The 15291-nt window shown below is 44.4% G+C and overlaps 1 protein-coding gene across 1 annotated transcript; it reads left to right on the forward strand.

The window, feature by feature from the left end:
- Positions 1 to 217: 217 nt before the first annotated feature.
- Positions 218 to 14608, forward strand: LOC308310919 (RAD50-interacting protein 1-like). The gene is made up of 15 exons (XM_080757377.1): positions 218 to 451; positions 1444 to 1569; positions 2447 to 2562; positions 3370 to 3543; positions 4151 to 4291; positions 4712 to 4868; positions 6028 to 6138; positions 7134 to 7359; positions 8421 to 8558; positions 8679 to 8773; positions 9429 to 9533; positions 10134 to 10369; positions 10736 to 10916; positions 12085 to 12203; positions 12627 to 14608. Exons 1-15 carry the CDS (start codon positions 242 to 244, stop codon positions 12868 to 12870), a joined length of 2379 nt encoding a protein of 792 aa, XP_080613503.1. The 5' UTR covers positions 218 to 241; the 3' UTR covers positions 12871 to 14608.
- The last annotated feature ends 683 nt before the right edge of the window (positions 14609 to 15291 follow it).

Genomic DNA, 15291 nt, shown 5'->3' on the forward strand with positions numbered 1-15291 from the left:
TTTGTGTACACAATTCTAATTGATTTGTTTACACAATTCTGTCACTTGGAAGAACCTGTTACCTGTTTATGCAGACGCTGAACTGCAACACGCTTTACGAACCACGAGAGGGAGACACATCACTGCTGCTTCTACTCAGGCAAGCGTGTACTGTTCACGTTAACGTGTGAGATGTTGACGTGGAAATAGTGGACACACAGAGAGGAAAAACATGGCGGCGCCCACAGCCGAAGACAAGGCGATGGACAGGTTGCCTGCAACTGATTCAACGAAGCCCGTTGAAGATGATGCAGACCGTCACGCAAAGGCCAAGGGGGACAGGGCCCTCCAAGAAGAAGACTATGTGGTGGAGTTCATGGCGAAGGAGGTGGGCAGCGATGTGAAGGCACTGAGGAATGTCGGCGAGATCCTGGAGAAACTGACTGCAGAGAACAAGTTGCTGGAAGAGCAGGTCAGGAAAGCCATTCGTGATGATGATACATTACATACACAGCTGAATAAAGTTACTGAGGGGTGGGTGGGTTATTATTTGTTATAGTTAGTTAATAGAGCTCGTTTTAAGGGACGTATAGCCACTCAGACCAGTAGACATGAGTGTAGAAGATTAATTCAAGCTTGTCTACTTCATAGTTATTATAGCAGCTGTTTTTCTTGCAGTGTGTAACTCATGTGACAGTATTTACCACGGCTCAGTCATGAACTCCCTCATTATAACTAACTATGCACGAATTACTTTGAACTTTGTGTGAGTGATACAATATTATATAATATATGACTGTGATTGTGAATACTGAATAGGCCTATAGCCTGCCCTATACATTGCCCACACATTAAAATATCGGTTCTTATTACTACTTAATTGCACAATTAGAGACCGGGGCCTTATTTCTATTTGATTTATTTAAGTACACAATAAATATACACAATATACAAGTAACAAAGTATGTGTTTATATTTTTGCAGTGATGCAAATAGACCTTTTCAATGTAATGTGTCCCGGGACCGGTGGTCTTTTAGATGGGTCCCCAGGGTGGTCTTTTATATGGGTCTCAGGGACATTTTGTAGGAGTGAGTCCTAGTTCAACGACTTTAGAGTACAGTTCTGAGTACAGTATTGCACCCCAGGACCTCTGTAGGGTGACATGATTGCGTCCTTTCTCAATTTAGTGTTTCGTTTTTCAAATGGTCTGAACACTTAATGTAATCAAGTGTACATGATTATAACATTTTACCTTTTGAGGCCTAATAGCATTTCTACAATTGCCACAACATTTTTTGTCCATGAGCAAGCTTATGAGCTTTTCTTGTACATTTAGGAATCAGTAGCCAATTTAGCATTTAGGTGACAACACACTTCCTGCAACTGTCAGGGACTAGCAGTGTGTCCTGTTGAGTGAGTCAAGGTCCTTAACAATTGTACCCCCCCCCCCCCCCCCCTCCCAGGTGTTGACAGTATCCAGCTCTGTGCCTCTGAAGGTGTCTGCGGCCTTAACTGCAGCGGAGGAGGCCAGGGCCTCGCTTGAGACATTGCTGCAGAAAGAGAGGGCTCTCTCTAATACACTGCAACAGGTACAGAGCTGATTATTATTATTTATTTATGTTCAAAACCTTTATATTGAGAGAGCCCTGGCTGGGAGCTCCCCAGTGAGGGGTGGTAGAGGCTGGACAGCAGACGGCTGGACTTTGAATTTCTCTAACTATACATTTTCATGACAGCAGACAGCCTAAGTACAAATATAATTTATGAAAAGCTACTACAGTGAAGTCTGTTCACAGAAGTTGTTGTAGGCTATGTGGGGATTATCTGACGAGGTACCATTTGAGTGGGCAAAACCTTACATATACTAAATAATACTAAATTGTTTATGGGGTCAATATAAGTAAAATAATATAGCCTTTCCACAGAAGTAACTTTTTATATTTTTCCAAAAAGAATACAAACAGCCAATAGCATATTACAAAGTTATCCCCCTCACTGGGGAGAATTCCGGTAGGAAAAACGGGCAAGCACCGGGGTGAGTTGTCCAGTATTCCTCCCCAGTTCTGTCAGTTTACCACTGAGCTGGTCAGGTTTAGCCTCGCATAGCCATCCTTCATCTGCCTTTGCAATGCAGATTAAGTCTGGCCCCTCTCAATTGTGGGAGGGCTGAAATGGTGACGAGCCAACCAGATTCTTCTGGAACCAGGCTATAACCAACCAGGGCCCAGTATTCAAATAAACTGGAAACTGGAATATATATTTAAATAATTAAACAACAACACATGCATTTAATGGGGGTCCCTGGCAGAAAATATTTTCAGATTGTGGTCTGTGGGTGTGGGCCACACTGGGCTACGTATTATGGTAATTTGGGGCTCCTTGACTTGGAAATGTTTGAGAACCACTGGATTAGAGTACTTATTTGGTCTGGAAGCATTATTTGTTGTTTTTTCTCCATGTTTCTAGCACTTACAGGGGGCTCAGCCGTGGGTGGACACACTTAGCCAGACACTGGGTCAGGTTGACGTCATCGACAGACACATGAAATACCTGCAGTGTCTACAACGCATAGAGGAACTCAGGTAAAGTTCACCATGACTGGATATCGTCGCTGTTGCCTGGGAAACCTTCAGAAAGTAAAAACCGTAACCTTTCGGGGCCAACCCGGCCAATGACTTGTCGGTCATGAAATTTGACTTGACGATTAGTTGTCTTGTCACACAAACAATTGCAATTAACGATTTAGTTGTGGTTTGGGCTTTGAAAATGGGAACATGTTAATTCAAATAGCATTTTAGCATTTTTGACTTTGACTTTTTAGACTTTGGAAAACCAAAATTGCACAAGGCAGATATGACAGAAGTGACTGATATTATTTAATAATTGTATACTTTCAAAAATAGAACATTTTGCAACATGGAAACAATTATGACGATTACAAAAAATTATGTGTGACTATTTCAAATAATTGTATTTATGTAATAATTGTGACAACAAGTGTTATAAATAACTGGAATATACCAAGAAATGACTTGGTAAATTTTAAATTTTAATACTTATGCTGAATTTGCTGATCTACAAGCTTAAATAAATGTATGAAAGTTTTTCAACATGGGCAGGATTATGACAAAATAACATCAACTAATTGCCATTAGACGATTATTTAATAATTGTGACAACCCTGTGTGTGTGTGTGTGTGTGTGTGTGTGTGTGTGTGTGTGTGTGTGTGTGTGTGTGTGTGTGTGTGTGTGTGTGTGTGTGTGTGTGTGTGTGTGTGTGTGTGTGTGTGTGTGTGTGTGTGTGTGTGTGTGTGTGTGTGTGTGTGTGTGTGTGTGTGTGTGTGTGTGTGTGTGTGTGTGTGTGCGTGCGTGCGTGCGTGCGTGCGCAGTGACTGCATCCAGCAGTGTCTGATGACCAACAGTGTGTGGGAGGCCATCGCGGCCGTGGGCACCATGGCCAACCTGGACGTAGGGCTGAAGGAGTCGGACTGCGCCCACCTGCAGCTGTTCCTCAGGGACACGCTGCGCTTCTGGCACAGAATCATCAAAGACAGACTGGCAGGGTAACGGAACGGCCGTCGCCTCGCGCTTTCATATCCCTTGACTGACTGAATACTTTTATCAGCAGGATTGTTAAAGATGGAGTGCCGTGATTCTTTTTCCACCCTAAAACATGATCATCAGGTCTTATTGTTATATAAGGAGGTATACTTTTTTGCAAAAAAAGTGTACAGTATTTGTTAAAATGTTGTTTTTATGTGGGCACGCCCACCAGTTCATTAAATATGCCTGGTTTGCCTGGTGGGTGGTGATGGGTGGTGATCCACCTGAACTACACAGCTGTAGTTGTATGATAAAGGGGGAGGGGTTAGGGGAGGGGCTGATAGTGTGATGTCACTATATTACTGTTTATTTCATTGGCCCGTTTGACTGTCAAGGGTTCAGCCTCCAGGAAGAAACTCATAGACACATGAAAAACTGGAAAAATACAAAAATTCTGGCACTCTTTAACGGTTTACGCAGTACGGCCAAAGTCAGTGTTCATTTTGACAGCAAGTTATAATAAATTACAGTAACTGTAACTGGAGTTAATGTAGTAACTCACTGGGAGTTCATCCTTAATCAACCTCCTTTTCCTGTTTTAATTTGTATTTTATTATTTTCTTTTAGTGATTTTGAAGAGGTCCTGACTCTGCTCCACTGGCCCTTCATCACCCCTCCCATCCAGACTCTGTCGCCCCCTGCCAACGCCCAGGAGATCAACAGCCAGCTGGACCTGCTGGCCGGACAGCTTTTGGCTCTGCAGACCTCGTATCCTTCAGCACACACACACACACACACACACACACACACACACAAAACAAAAGAATAAAGGCACCTATACAAATTTGTCCGCGACCCACAAATGGTTCCCGACCATAGCGCTTCGTGTTAAACAACAGCTGCGCTGGGTTTACTCGTTACTACATGCACAGGTAAAAAAAACAACCCGCCTGCAGTTCCGGCTTTGTCCAGTTTGGCGGCTTCAACATTGGCCAGCCACTCTGGGGGCTTGGGTCCCGACCCAGTGGTATGCATAGAGTAATAAAAGGATAGAGACTGAACTCAATGTTAAACCCCAGCTGCACGGGTTTCCTAGTCATAACGACACGGGTCCGCCTCATACCACACAGGCTAAAGAACGGCTGCGTGAATGAAAGGTCGTGCTTTCTTTAAACTTCCTCCTCCCAGTGATGACGTCATATCGGAGAAGGCGGCGTCGGCCCCCCGTCCAGGAGTGCCCCAGGCTCCGCCCCTCTCGCTGCCCGTCCAGATCATGCTGCTGCCGCTCGCCAAGAGGTTCAGATACCACTTCACTGGAAACAGACAGACCAACTCACTGCACAAGGTCTGAAGCACACACACACACACACACACACACACACACTGGTCTGGTCTAGAGGGGCGAGTGGATCCTATTGGTTCACCGATCTGAGCGGCCCGCCCCCCTCCTCCCCTCCCTGGTAGAATACAGCGGAGAACTCTGACGTCACCAAATTTGGAGCGACCCCCCCCCAGTCTGCACTCTCCTAGACCAAGGACTATTAAAAGAGGACGAGAAGCGAAGACCTTACGGTGGACTCCATTTTGCTCCATGGAAGGAAAGAAACCTTTGCCAACCTGTGCAGTTGAGACCATGGAAGCTGAACGCGGAAGTATTGGCTGCATATAGCCCATTGCGCATGTTTCTTTCCTTCCTGGGAGCAACATGGAGTCCACCGTACGGTCTTCGCTTCCTAACCTTATTTAATTAACCTTGTCCTAGACCAGGAAATCGGCTCGTTTTCCCAGACTTCCCAACAAAACACCTGCAGTCTCCGAGGCTATTAGTATACTACTGTACTTGTGAGGACGGTGATTTCATGAATGCCCTTTAAAGACACTGGCCATTTGTAACCCTAACCCTGAAGCTGAAAATAGCAAGCTCACAATGTGACTCAAAATGACCCCATACTGGAGGGTATTTGTTCATCTTTGGTCAACAGTGGTTTGCAATCCTTTTCATATCAAGGAGTATTATTTATTCAGCATTTGAGACACTTTTAATGAGATGTAGCCTCTCCGACCGAAGACATAGAATTAGTTATATGGACGTTGGATAAGATTTTGTCCACAATTTCATGCTGTATCGATGACAGGATAACAGTTCTTCTACATTCTCTAATTGTGTAGACTTCTTGTAAATTTAGTAATGCAGATTTGTTTAACAGTGTTTAACAATAATTCAACAAGTTGAAATAAAAATAAAACTTAAACGGTAGGGTCCAATTGCTTTAATTTATTCCTCCAAAAGTCTAAAGAGTTAAAGATCTGTAAGGGTCCATTTGGTTACCAACTCTCCATTTAGCTGGAGACCACCTAGAACCCCCTCAAGTTTGAAAACCACTGATCTAGAGTCTAGACCATACGCAAACTATGAACATTCAAGTTTTATTTATTCTCGAAATTACACTGTGTAATTAAACTCATTATCGTGTGTTGCGTGTGCGTGTGTGCGCGTGCCTCAGCCGGAGTGGTACCTGACCCAGGTTCTGATGTGGATGGGGAACAGCTCTGCCTTCATGGAGGAAAAGATTCAGCCCATCATGGACAGGGCTGGAAGCAACTGCAATGCCAAGGTACTTGCTGTGTGTCCTGTCCTGTCCTGTCCAGTCCAATTCTGTGTGTCTATTACCTCGACTCCAAACCTGTGCTGTCCCTGTGTGGGCAGTGAGGATATTGCAAGTGCGACCCCAAATAATAGGCTCTATGCAGAACCACTGTGCTACACTTTAAAGTAAACGGAAACGGAGCCGTTCGTATACTGTAAGTGGTAAGACCTGTGAAGGAAGTAAGCAAGAGTCCACATTTCTTTCCAATATGGCTGCTGCGCACAGAGCCTATTCTGTCAAGTGCTGCGATTCCCAACCTGTGTGGGCCAAGCCCCGGCGGCTACCGAGAGGAAGCATTGAAGCCAAATGGACATGCTTGGCCGACCGACTCGCTCGCACATGTGCCTTGCGGTGCTCGTTCGTGCTTTCGGCCCGGCACGTCCATGAATGCAATTCTAGTGATGTTTAAGGCGCTGTTCACACCTGAGAGACAGCTGTCTCCTGTCTTATTCTGTGTGTCGCATGGCTCGCAATGCATTTTCAATGGGAGTCACGTGGTTTGACGAGACAACCTCTCGTCAAAACCACGTGACTCACATTGAAAATGCATTGTGAGCCGTGCAACACACAGAAGAGACAGCGAGGAGACGGCTGTCTCTCAGGTGCGAACGGAACCTTATAGGCCCAAAATGAACAGAGCCCACCACCTTTCCAACCCGGAAGAAGGGGTGAAAAGGGAGTATGTGCTGGGTGAGCAACTTTGAAATGACTGTCAAAATGATATGAACCCTGGTGGTGCCTGCGTGGTTATTCTTCTACAGGCCCAGAGGAGCTCTCTCTCCTGGTATGGGATTATATTATAGGCTACACTGCTGAAGCTGCTTTTTCTCTTTATTGTTTATCCGGATACTTTTGGTACTTTTTTGGTACTAAGTACATTTTGAATTACAGACTTTTACTTTTACTCAGGCTTAAATGGGTTAAGCAAAAACATTTGAGATACTTTTCCCGCCGCCGTTCAGGTGGAGCTGTGTCGCGGCCTCCTGTCTCTGGCCCAGGAGAAGTTGGCCAGCGACGCCCCTAGGCTCCTGTACGACGACGCTCTCTTCTGCCACCTGGTGGACGAGCTGCTGCAGTTCGAGAAGGAGCTGAGGGGAAGCCACAACTACCCCAGCTCTCTCCCCGGAGCCCTGCACATCCTGCTGGAAGAGGCCACGCTGCAGAAGTGGCTCACGGTCGAGAAGAAGAGTATGTTGGGGAAAACCATTGTGTGTTATACTAGAGAGGTTTAGGATAAGGTTAGGTTTTGTGAGATTAAGGTTAGGATTAGACATTTAAAGGTCTAGGGGTCAGAGTTAGAATTATGCTTGATAATACCCCAGTCATAATATGTAAGTGATTAATAATATATAAACTTTATTACAGGCTCATGGCCCACAGGGTAAAAACAATACATCACATATAAAAAGAATAAAGAAAAAGGATACAATACAGAACATTTACCCAGCCCCAGGTTATAATCTAAGAGAGGCACTCATGCCAGTGTCCACTAATCACAGTTGTATACCTGACAGAACTACGGCCAGGGTCTGTCATTTGTCCAAGTAATCCATTCAACGAGAGATCCAGTCTGCACATGAATTTGTAGGTCAGGTTCCTCAACAGAGCCATGAAGGTGGTGAGACCAAGTGTACAAAAGAGCTCTACTGCTCCTGGGTTTCTTTAGCAAAATCCTGAGACAGTCATTGTAGGCTACTTATATATATACAGGTTAACCTTTACATCGGTAGTACAGTGGTGAAATCTCCGAACCAACATGTTCGCTTGTACATAGAGCATTCTCCTCTGTCTAGACATATCCTCGTCATCCTCTAGGCCTGTCTAGGGTGTCTGTTATAATGTGCCCAAGATATTTTGTACTTTTAGACACACATGGTTTGACCAGACAGGTAAAAAACTGGAAACTTGAGTTCAAGGTCGTCCTTAGTTCTATCAGGACCTTGCTCTTCTTAGCATTATAATTAATATCAAAGTCAATACCATAATTAGATATACATTTTACTTTTCTTTTTCTTTTACTAGGACATTACTAGTTTTAGTTTTATTCCTAAACTTAATGACAGTAAAACAAAAATACAAGAACCGATGGAGCGAGTGGCCTGCAAAAGAAATGGAGCGAGTGTGCCGGTTACCCCTCACTAGTATAGTAATACAACCTTGGGCATTAGTATCTCAATGAAAACAAAAAATCTGACATGCACTTAGACACACTCACTTTCTGTTCTATCTTTTGTCTCTCCTCCCTCCAGTGGCGGTGGAGAAGGTGGACACCATGTTGTCGGCAGAGGGAGCCTGGAGCTCTCAGTACAGAGACATCAGCGACATGGACGAGCTGAAAGCTCCAGACTGCGCCGAGACCTTCATGACTCTGCTCCTAGTCATCACAGGTACAGACTGCCCTGTTGGGAACCGGGGATCATTTCTCTGTCACACTTCGCACACTTTCATGTCAGTCCAGAGATCCACGACGATAAATATGCCATTGTTCCCGTTTGTCCCCCCCCTAGAGCGCTACCGTTCTCTGCCGTGTCCCAGAGCTCAACTCAAGTTCCTGGAACTACAGCGGGAACTGGTGGACGACTTCCGTATCCGCCTCACACAGGTGAGAGAGGTCCCAGATATAAATGGCATTAAATGGGGGTCAGTAGCCTATGCATGTCAAACTGGGCATCCTTCAAATTAAAATAGGTGAATCCCTGCCATATCTTTTCAAATGGGGTCTTGCCCTGAAAATGAATTAATTTTACACTCAAGAGTTAAAGATCTATAAGGGTCCATTTACCATTTGGTTACCAACTCTCTGTCATTTAGCTGGAGACCACCAGGAACCCCCTCAAGGACTACTGGTGGTCCCCGGACCACTGTTTGAGAACAACTGTTCTATTCTAAGCTTAATTAATTAATGAAAAAATTAAAACCCCAATCTTTCGTGCGTGCCGACTCGACCCCCAGCCTGGTACCCTAGTCAAAATATGGCCCTCAAGGAAATTTAATTGGGGAACTCTGGAATTAGGGGGTGGGCAGGCACGGGAGAAAGAGAAAGGCAGGATAGGGAAAATACTAAACCAAAAAGAGAACCATAAACATAACATATCACGGATAAAACATCTGTGATTTGAGAGCGGGGCATTGATGTTGAGAAATGACAACACAGAGGGTAAATGGTAGAATAGTTGATGGTGCATTTATCCAAGGCGCTTTACATAGACTGGGCAACACATTCACCAATTCACACACACATTCATCCCCGCTCCCAGGTGATGAAGGAGGAGTCCAGATCCCCACTGGGAGCGCGCTACGGTGCCATCCTCAACGCCGCCAACTACATCTCCACCGTGCTGGCAGACTGGGGGGACAATGTGGTGCGTATATATATTTCTTTTTCGTAGGGTCGTTAAGACCTCCATATTATTATGGTCAATGCCTGTGTGAAAAGTGGGAGTGATTGGTGCAGGCAGTGAGGAGCTACGGCAGTCACAGTGACACACATTCAGACGGAACATTGTCAGAATTATAGTATGATGATGATGATTAAATATATATATATATATATTTTTCCAAATGTTTCAAATATTTGTTTTGACACAGAATCAAATGTTTTATGGTCTTGCTTAACCAGGAGTCTGGGTGGCTTGGTTCCAAGCTTAAAATAATGTATATGAATATTTTCAGAAGTCTCTAGTTCCAATTGTGGTTGGTGTGGGTTTAGACTAGAGTTTTAAAAACGGACACTTAGCTTTGTTTGAATCATGTGTTTATTTTTCTTGTGTATGCCTGTACCTTTCTCTCCTTTGAAATGAAATAGAAATTTATACCAAAAAAAAGTCTCTATGGGTTAAAACAATCTATTCCTATCTGTGGAACCAAAAGACGACCGCCACTGCTATGCCCCATTAACTCAACTCGTTTCAAGACAAATGGATAAGTGTAAAGATGGTCTTCTTTTCCACCTCCTCCACCAGTTCTTCCTGCAGCTGCAGCAGAACGCTGTGTCTCTGGCCGACAGCGAGGAGGAGGAGCACGGCGTCCTGGGGGGTCTGGGCATGACGGAGGTGGGCCGCCTGGCCTCGCTGGAGGGCTCGCTGTTCGAGGGCCTCCTGGCCCTGCTGGAGAGGCTGCGGGGGGACATGCTGGGCCGCCTCCTGGACGCCGTCATGAGAGACGTGAAGGAGAAGGCCCAGACCTACCGCCAGGACAGGCCAGTCCCTTTATCTTGATTTGTCCTGAATGGACTTCTGTATTTCTAAACAATGAATCAATATCGACGACAATATAATGTGATGATAATATCGTGGACATAAGCATCAGTCCACAGTCATGTTCCATTGAAATCCTTGATCTGTGTTGTTTATTGTTTTTTAATTAATTTTTTATTAATTGTGCCCTTTCATTCTTTCAAAATAGTGAAGTGGGGTGCCCACATTTTGACATTTTGGAAAAACAATAAAAACCTTTTCTGATGTCCACAGAGGTCCTGGGCACTACATGCGGTAGTTCCTAGGACGTATGTGGACGTCTTGGGCATAATAGTGAAACACCGCTGTCCCCCCTGTGTGTGTGCCAGGTGGTTGTCCTTGCCCTCGCAGTGCGACCAGGCCACCATGTCCCTGTCCAGCTCGGCGTGTCCCATGATGCTGTGCCTGCGGGACCACCTGCTCAACCTGCAGCAGCTGCTGTGTGTCCCCCTGTTCCAGATGGCCTGGCACGGGCTGGCCGAGCGCCTCGACAACCACCTCTACCAGGACGTGAGTTGGCTTTATGGCAATATGGGGGACGAGAGGTGACTGCAGAGATGGCTCTGGCTTGCATGGGTGTCCCGGAAAGAAAGAAAATAATTACCTTTGTGACTTCTATACCCATTAAGACCTGAGGCGTGATTCTAACAACTGCCCTTCTAAATCAGTATTTCTCACACTTTCTCGCAGAGCTTTTTCAAAAGATGTAAAAATTATGTACGGTAAGTGACAATGTCATGAAAAGTGCTATACAAATACAGGTTTATTATTATTATTAATAATAATTTGATGACCGCAGCAGTGGTTCCCTATGGAGACACAAAAAGGCTCTGTTGTGTCTCCAACTCATGGAATAATGTTCTCATTCGCCACGACTGATTTCTATGGAAGCATGTTGTAGAACTGAAAATAGCCAATCTACAAGCTCACAACACGTTGCAGATTAGTTATTTTAACATTAAAAGAGTATCATCTTCCATGAACATGAATGGTCTCAGAATTTTCAAGAAAGAGAGCAGCAGCTGCATACATAATACCTAAACATCATTAAATTATCCGTCATGAGATTGTATTTAGCTTTATTTCATGCGCCAACTATACCTTTTAAGTAAACGTTAAACGCAAGTTTAAGCAAGTACTCCAGTACTTTAACCTGACTCCTGCCTGCATCTGGGATCTCTCAGGCAGAAACGATGAACCCGGAAGCAGCGGGACAAAAATCTGATATCTCCATAATAATTTCGAGTTGTAGTCTTGTTAGGTTGTGTTTACATTGCGCTGTGGCACAGCTTCAATATGTCATGAGTCTCGCATTGATCCCGCCTCTAGTGGCCCCATACAGCCGCATATCGCTCCGGCCAGAATTGTTCCGGAGTACATGTCTCTGCCTGAAATCCCAGACTCACTCAGCTGGCAGAATGCAAATGTTGTCCAGCAGGGGGAGTGGTTCTACCAGGCTACCAGTACTTGACCTCAAGTACAAATTCGACAGAGCAAAGTGTTAATATCTGACAAGTATCTATACTTGGACTCGAGCACTGGGGCTGAGTAACTTGTCCACCACTGCCATTTTGGATAATGTGACAATGAAACGGCCCCATACCTTTCCCACAATGCAATGCGTTTTATATGTCCGTATCCAGACGCGGATCAACCCACTTGTAATATCTCTTGTCAGGTGATCCTCTATAATCATTTCAACGAGGGTGGTGCGGCGCAGCTGCAGTTTGACATGACCAGGAACCTCTTCCCTCTGTTTGGACACTACTGCAAGAGACCAGAGAACTTCTTCAAACAGTAAGAGACTGTGTGTGTGTGTGTGTGTGTGTGTGTGTGTCTGTGTGTGTCTGTGTGTGTGTTTCCATGTTTCCATCTTGCTAGCTTGTAGGTCTGCTAATTTTGAAAAATCGTGAAAATGTGGCACAAATCTTTGAATATATTCTTTCACAGCAAGCGTTTTTAACTCAAATCTTTGCTTCCGGGGGGTCCCTGGAACAACATATTTTCAGATGGCGGGGTCCGCAGCCAAATATATATAATTCTTGGGGTCCTTGACATGAAATAAAGTTGAGAACCACTGACAAAGGAACAGAGGGTTTTTCAGAAAACTGTCAGGATTCAGAAGATATCTGTAGAATCGATGGTAGGTCTAAATGGGTTAATAATACAGTCCCCCCCCCCCCCCCCCCTTTCTATCTCAACCCTCCCACCCCACCCCAGCGTCAAAGAGGCCTGCATAATTCTGTGTCTCAACGTTGGCTCGGCTCTCCTGCTGAGGGACCTGCTCCGAGATGCAGTGGAGGACCGTGTGTCTTTAGAGGAGGAGCGGACGGGAAGAGGAGGAGGAGGAGGAGAGGAGAATCCTACGCCAGAGTCGGCACTCAACGATGTGGGGGTCTACCGTCTGGCCCCCTGCGACGCTCTCATTCTACTCAACCTCAGGGCATCGTGGCCTGGACAGTGAGACGTGTGTGTGTGTGTGTGTACTGTACATGTGAGCAACAGGCAGAGAATCGAACTCTTCACCTTCTGCTACCACCGAAGTCTGAAGTCATTTCCACATCCTACACGTTTGTTTTCCCCATTCTGAATTCCCATAGACAAATAAGAACTTCAGGTTCCAGGAGGAAAAGGACATTAGATGAACAAGATGACTGTTGACCGTTAAAACAATTGTATGTCGATGAGTTTGAATAATTTGTCAAATTAAACTTTTTTTTTTTGGTGAAAATACAAAATGATGACCACTGATTAACAATAATAGTATCCGAGTCATGTATGTCAAGTGTCAGGCTTACTCAGGCCTAGACAAGTCATGAAGCTTTACAGTACTTTGAAACGGGAAACTTAGTTTCAAACTGGAAACCTGTGGAAAGTCATCAAAATGCTGAAACCTAAAATCTGTCTATGAAGAACAATGGATCTCGGAGGGGATTCACAGACCATATCTATACAAGCTCACAACACGTCACACCGCAATGCGTTGCGAGCTTAGTTGTAGATCGGCTATTTTCAGCTAGAGTCACCGGTCGTACAGCACATGACCACAGGCATCACCACGTCTTCGTTCTTAAGGGGACGGTTTGATTTCAATCTCTTGTCCTCCATAATTTGATTCCAGTTGGAACTTTTAACTTGTTGGAAGTGATGCGTTATCACTAGTCTTCATTGATAGTGAGGTGCCGTGGCATTAGTCCGGTGATACATTGTTCTAATCTGAAGGCATGCATTATAAATACTGTAGGTAGGTAGATCGGAGAGGTTTATTGTCGGTATCAGCCAGGGCTACCCTGGCCTTAACCTCACTACAAACTATGCCTAACTGTAACCCTAACCCTATACCCATAACCTCACAAATACACCGTCTAAAGCTAATCTAACATGTGTCGGACTATCCCGCTACCTTTCTCAGTGCCAGCTGGATCTGTCTTTTTTTTTCTTTTCTTTTTTTGAAGAACGAATTATCCTTGAGTTTTGTGAAGGAAGAGCTAGGACCAACACAACTGGACTTGAGACCAAGACTGAAACGTAGTGGGTAGGGTTTTTTATTTTTTATTTTTTAACATGTATGTTTCTCTGTCACAACCTCCCGGCTGTTGATTGCGTGTGTTTGTTGTGTAGCTCCAGTTAGCTCATAACATTAGCCACTGTTGTGAGGCACTCCACGCGTTGGCACTCGGTGCGATGTTGCAAAGTCTGGCTCTGGGTTAACACTTCTGAGTATGGGTTCAGACTCGGGGTAACCAACATGACTAGGTCGTCAAAGCCAACCCGAGCAAAAATAGGTTCAGGTTTCATGAAGAGCTTTTAGAAAAAATCTAAAAGCTCTTGTACATGTCCTATTTCTGAACATAAAGTTGATATTATCGACATAACGATAGGCCAATTATGGTTAAATATTGAGATATTTGGTAAAAACAATATTCTAATTTGTCCATATTGCCCAGCCCTAAACTGTGAGTATTACACCACAAAGTACTTGACTACACTCAGTCAAAAGACAAAGTACAAATATGGGATAGGTAGACCTTTGACATGCACTACTACCACACAGTTTGTCTTTACACGCGATATACTGCTGTTTTAAGCAGTGAGTTGCTTTCCCCACCTAAGTGTCCTCCTGTGTACTGTATGCAAGAGTATAATGGTATTTGTGAAAGAAGGCTGACAGTGGCAATTAATAAAAAAATATTTAAATCCTGTTTCAGTCTTGTCTGTCTTTCTCATTAAGTGGAAGGAACTGAAGTTGTAAGTGTATTTAGATTTTTGAATTGATCCATCTGCCACTTATATAACGGGTGTCCCCTGTGGCACACTCATTATGAGATGCTCAGCCAATGGCACACCTTCCAGCCAATCACAGCGCCAATTTTGATTCCATGCATGAGAATTTTTCTGTGCCTCAAATTTGAGGCTCAAAAAAGTGTATTTATACACTATTTTGCTGTCTTATGATTGGACAATATACGGTGACGTCACAATATGTTTTATATTGCCTGTACCTACAGTATACTGTAGGCAACCACACTCCACAGGATTGCATTCTCAATGCCTGTGTTTAAATTCAGATCGATTGCTGAGGATTTTGCCTCAAATTCCTGCACTGAGGATTTCGCCTCAAATTTGGTGCCAATTCTGTCCTCACCTTTTGAGGACAAATACTTTGTGGCACAGAATGGCAGACCTATTCATTTACAATGGCTCCTCTGGCGTCCTTACTTTTTGTGGCATCATCTGTGCGGCACACTCGTTATGCGATGCTCAGCCAATAGCACATCTTCCAGCCGATCAGCGGCCAATCACAATTTGCGTCCTCACTTTAATCCCACTACTAAAATTATTCGTTTATTTAGAAGATAGATAATACATAAAGAAAATAATCACT

The sequence above is a fragment of the Protomyctophum bolini genome, assembly GCF_963924005.1.
Source record: "Protomyctophum bolini genome assembly, chromosome: 23".
In the NCBI taxonomy this organism is placed as follows: Eukaryota; Metazoa; Chordata; class Actinopteri; order Myctophiformes; family Myctophidae; genus Protomyctophum; species Protomyctophum bolini.

Bases quoted from the DNA above. Each gene is read 5' to 3' on its own strand.
- LOC308310919 (XM_080757377.1), top strand. From the start codon at position 242: ATGGACAGGTTGCCTGCAACTGATTCAACGAAGCCCGTTGAAGATGAT. The intron at 452-1,443 runs GTCAGGAAAGCC...CCCCCCTCCCAG, and splicing joins ACAAGTTGCTGGAAGAGCAG to GTGTTGACAGTATCCAGCTC. The intron at 1,570-2,446 runs GTACAGAGCTGA...CCATGTTTCTAG, and splicing joins TCTCTAATACACTGCAACAG to CACTTACAGGGGGCTCAGCC.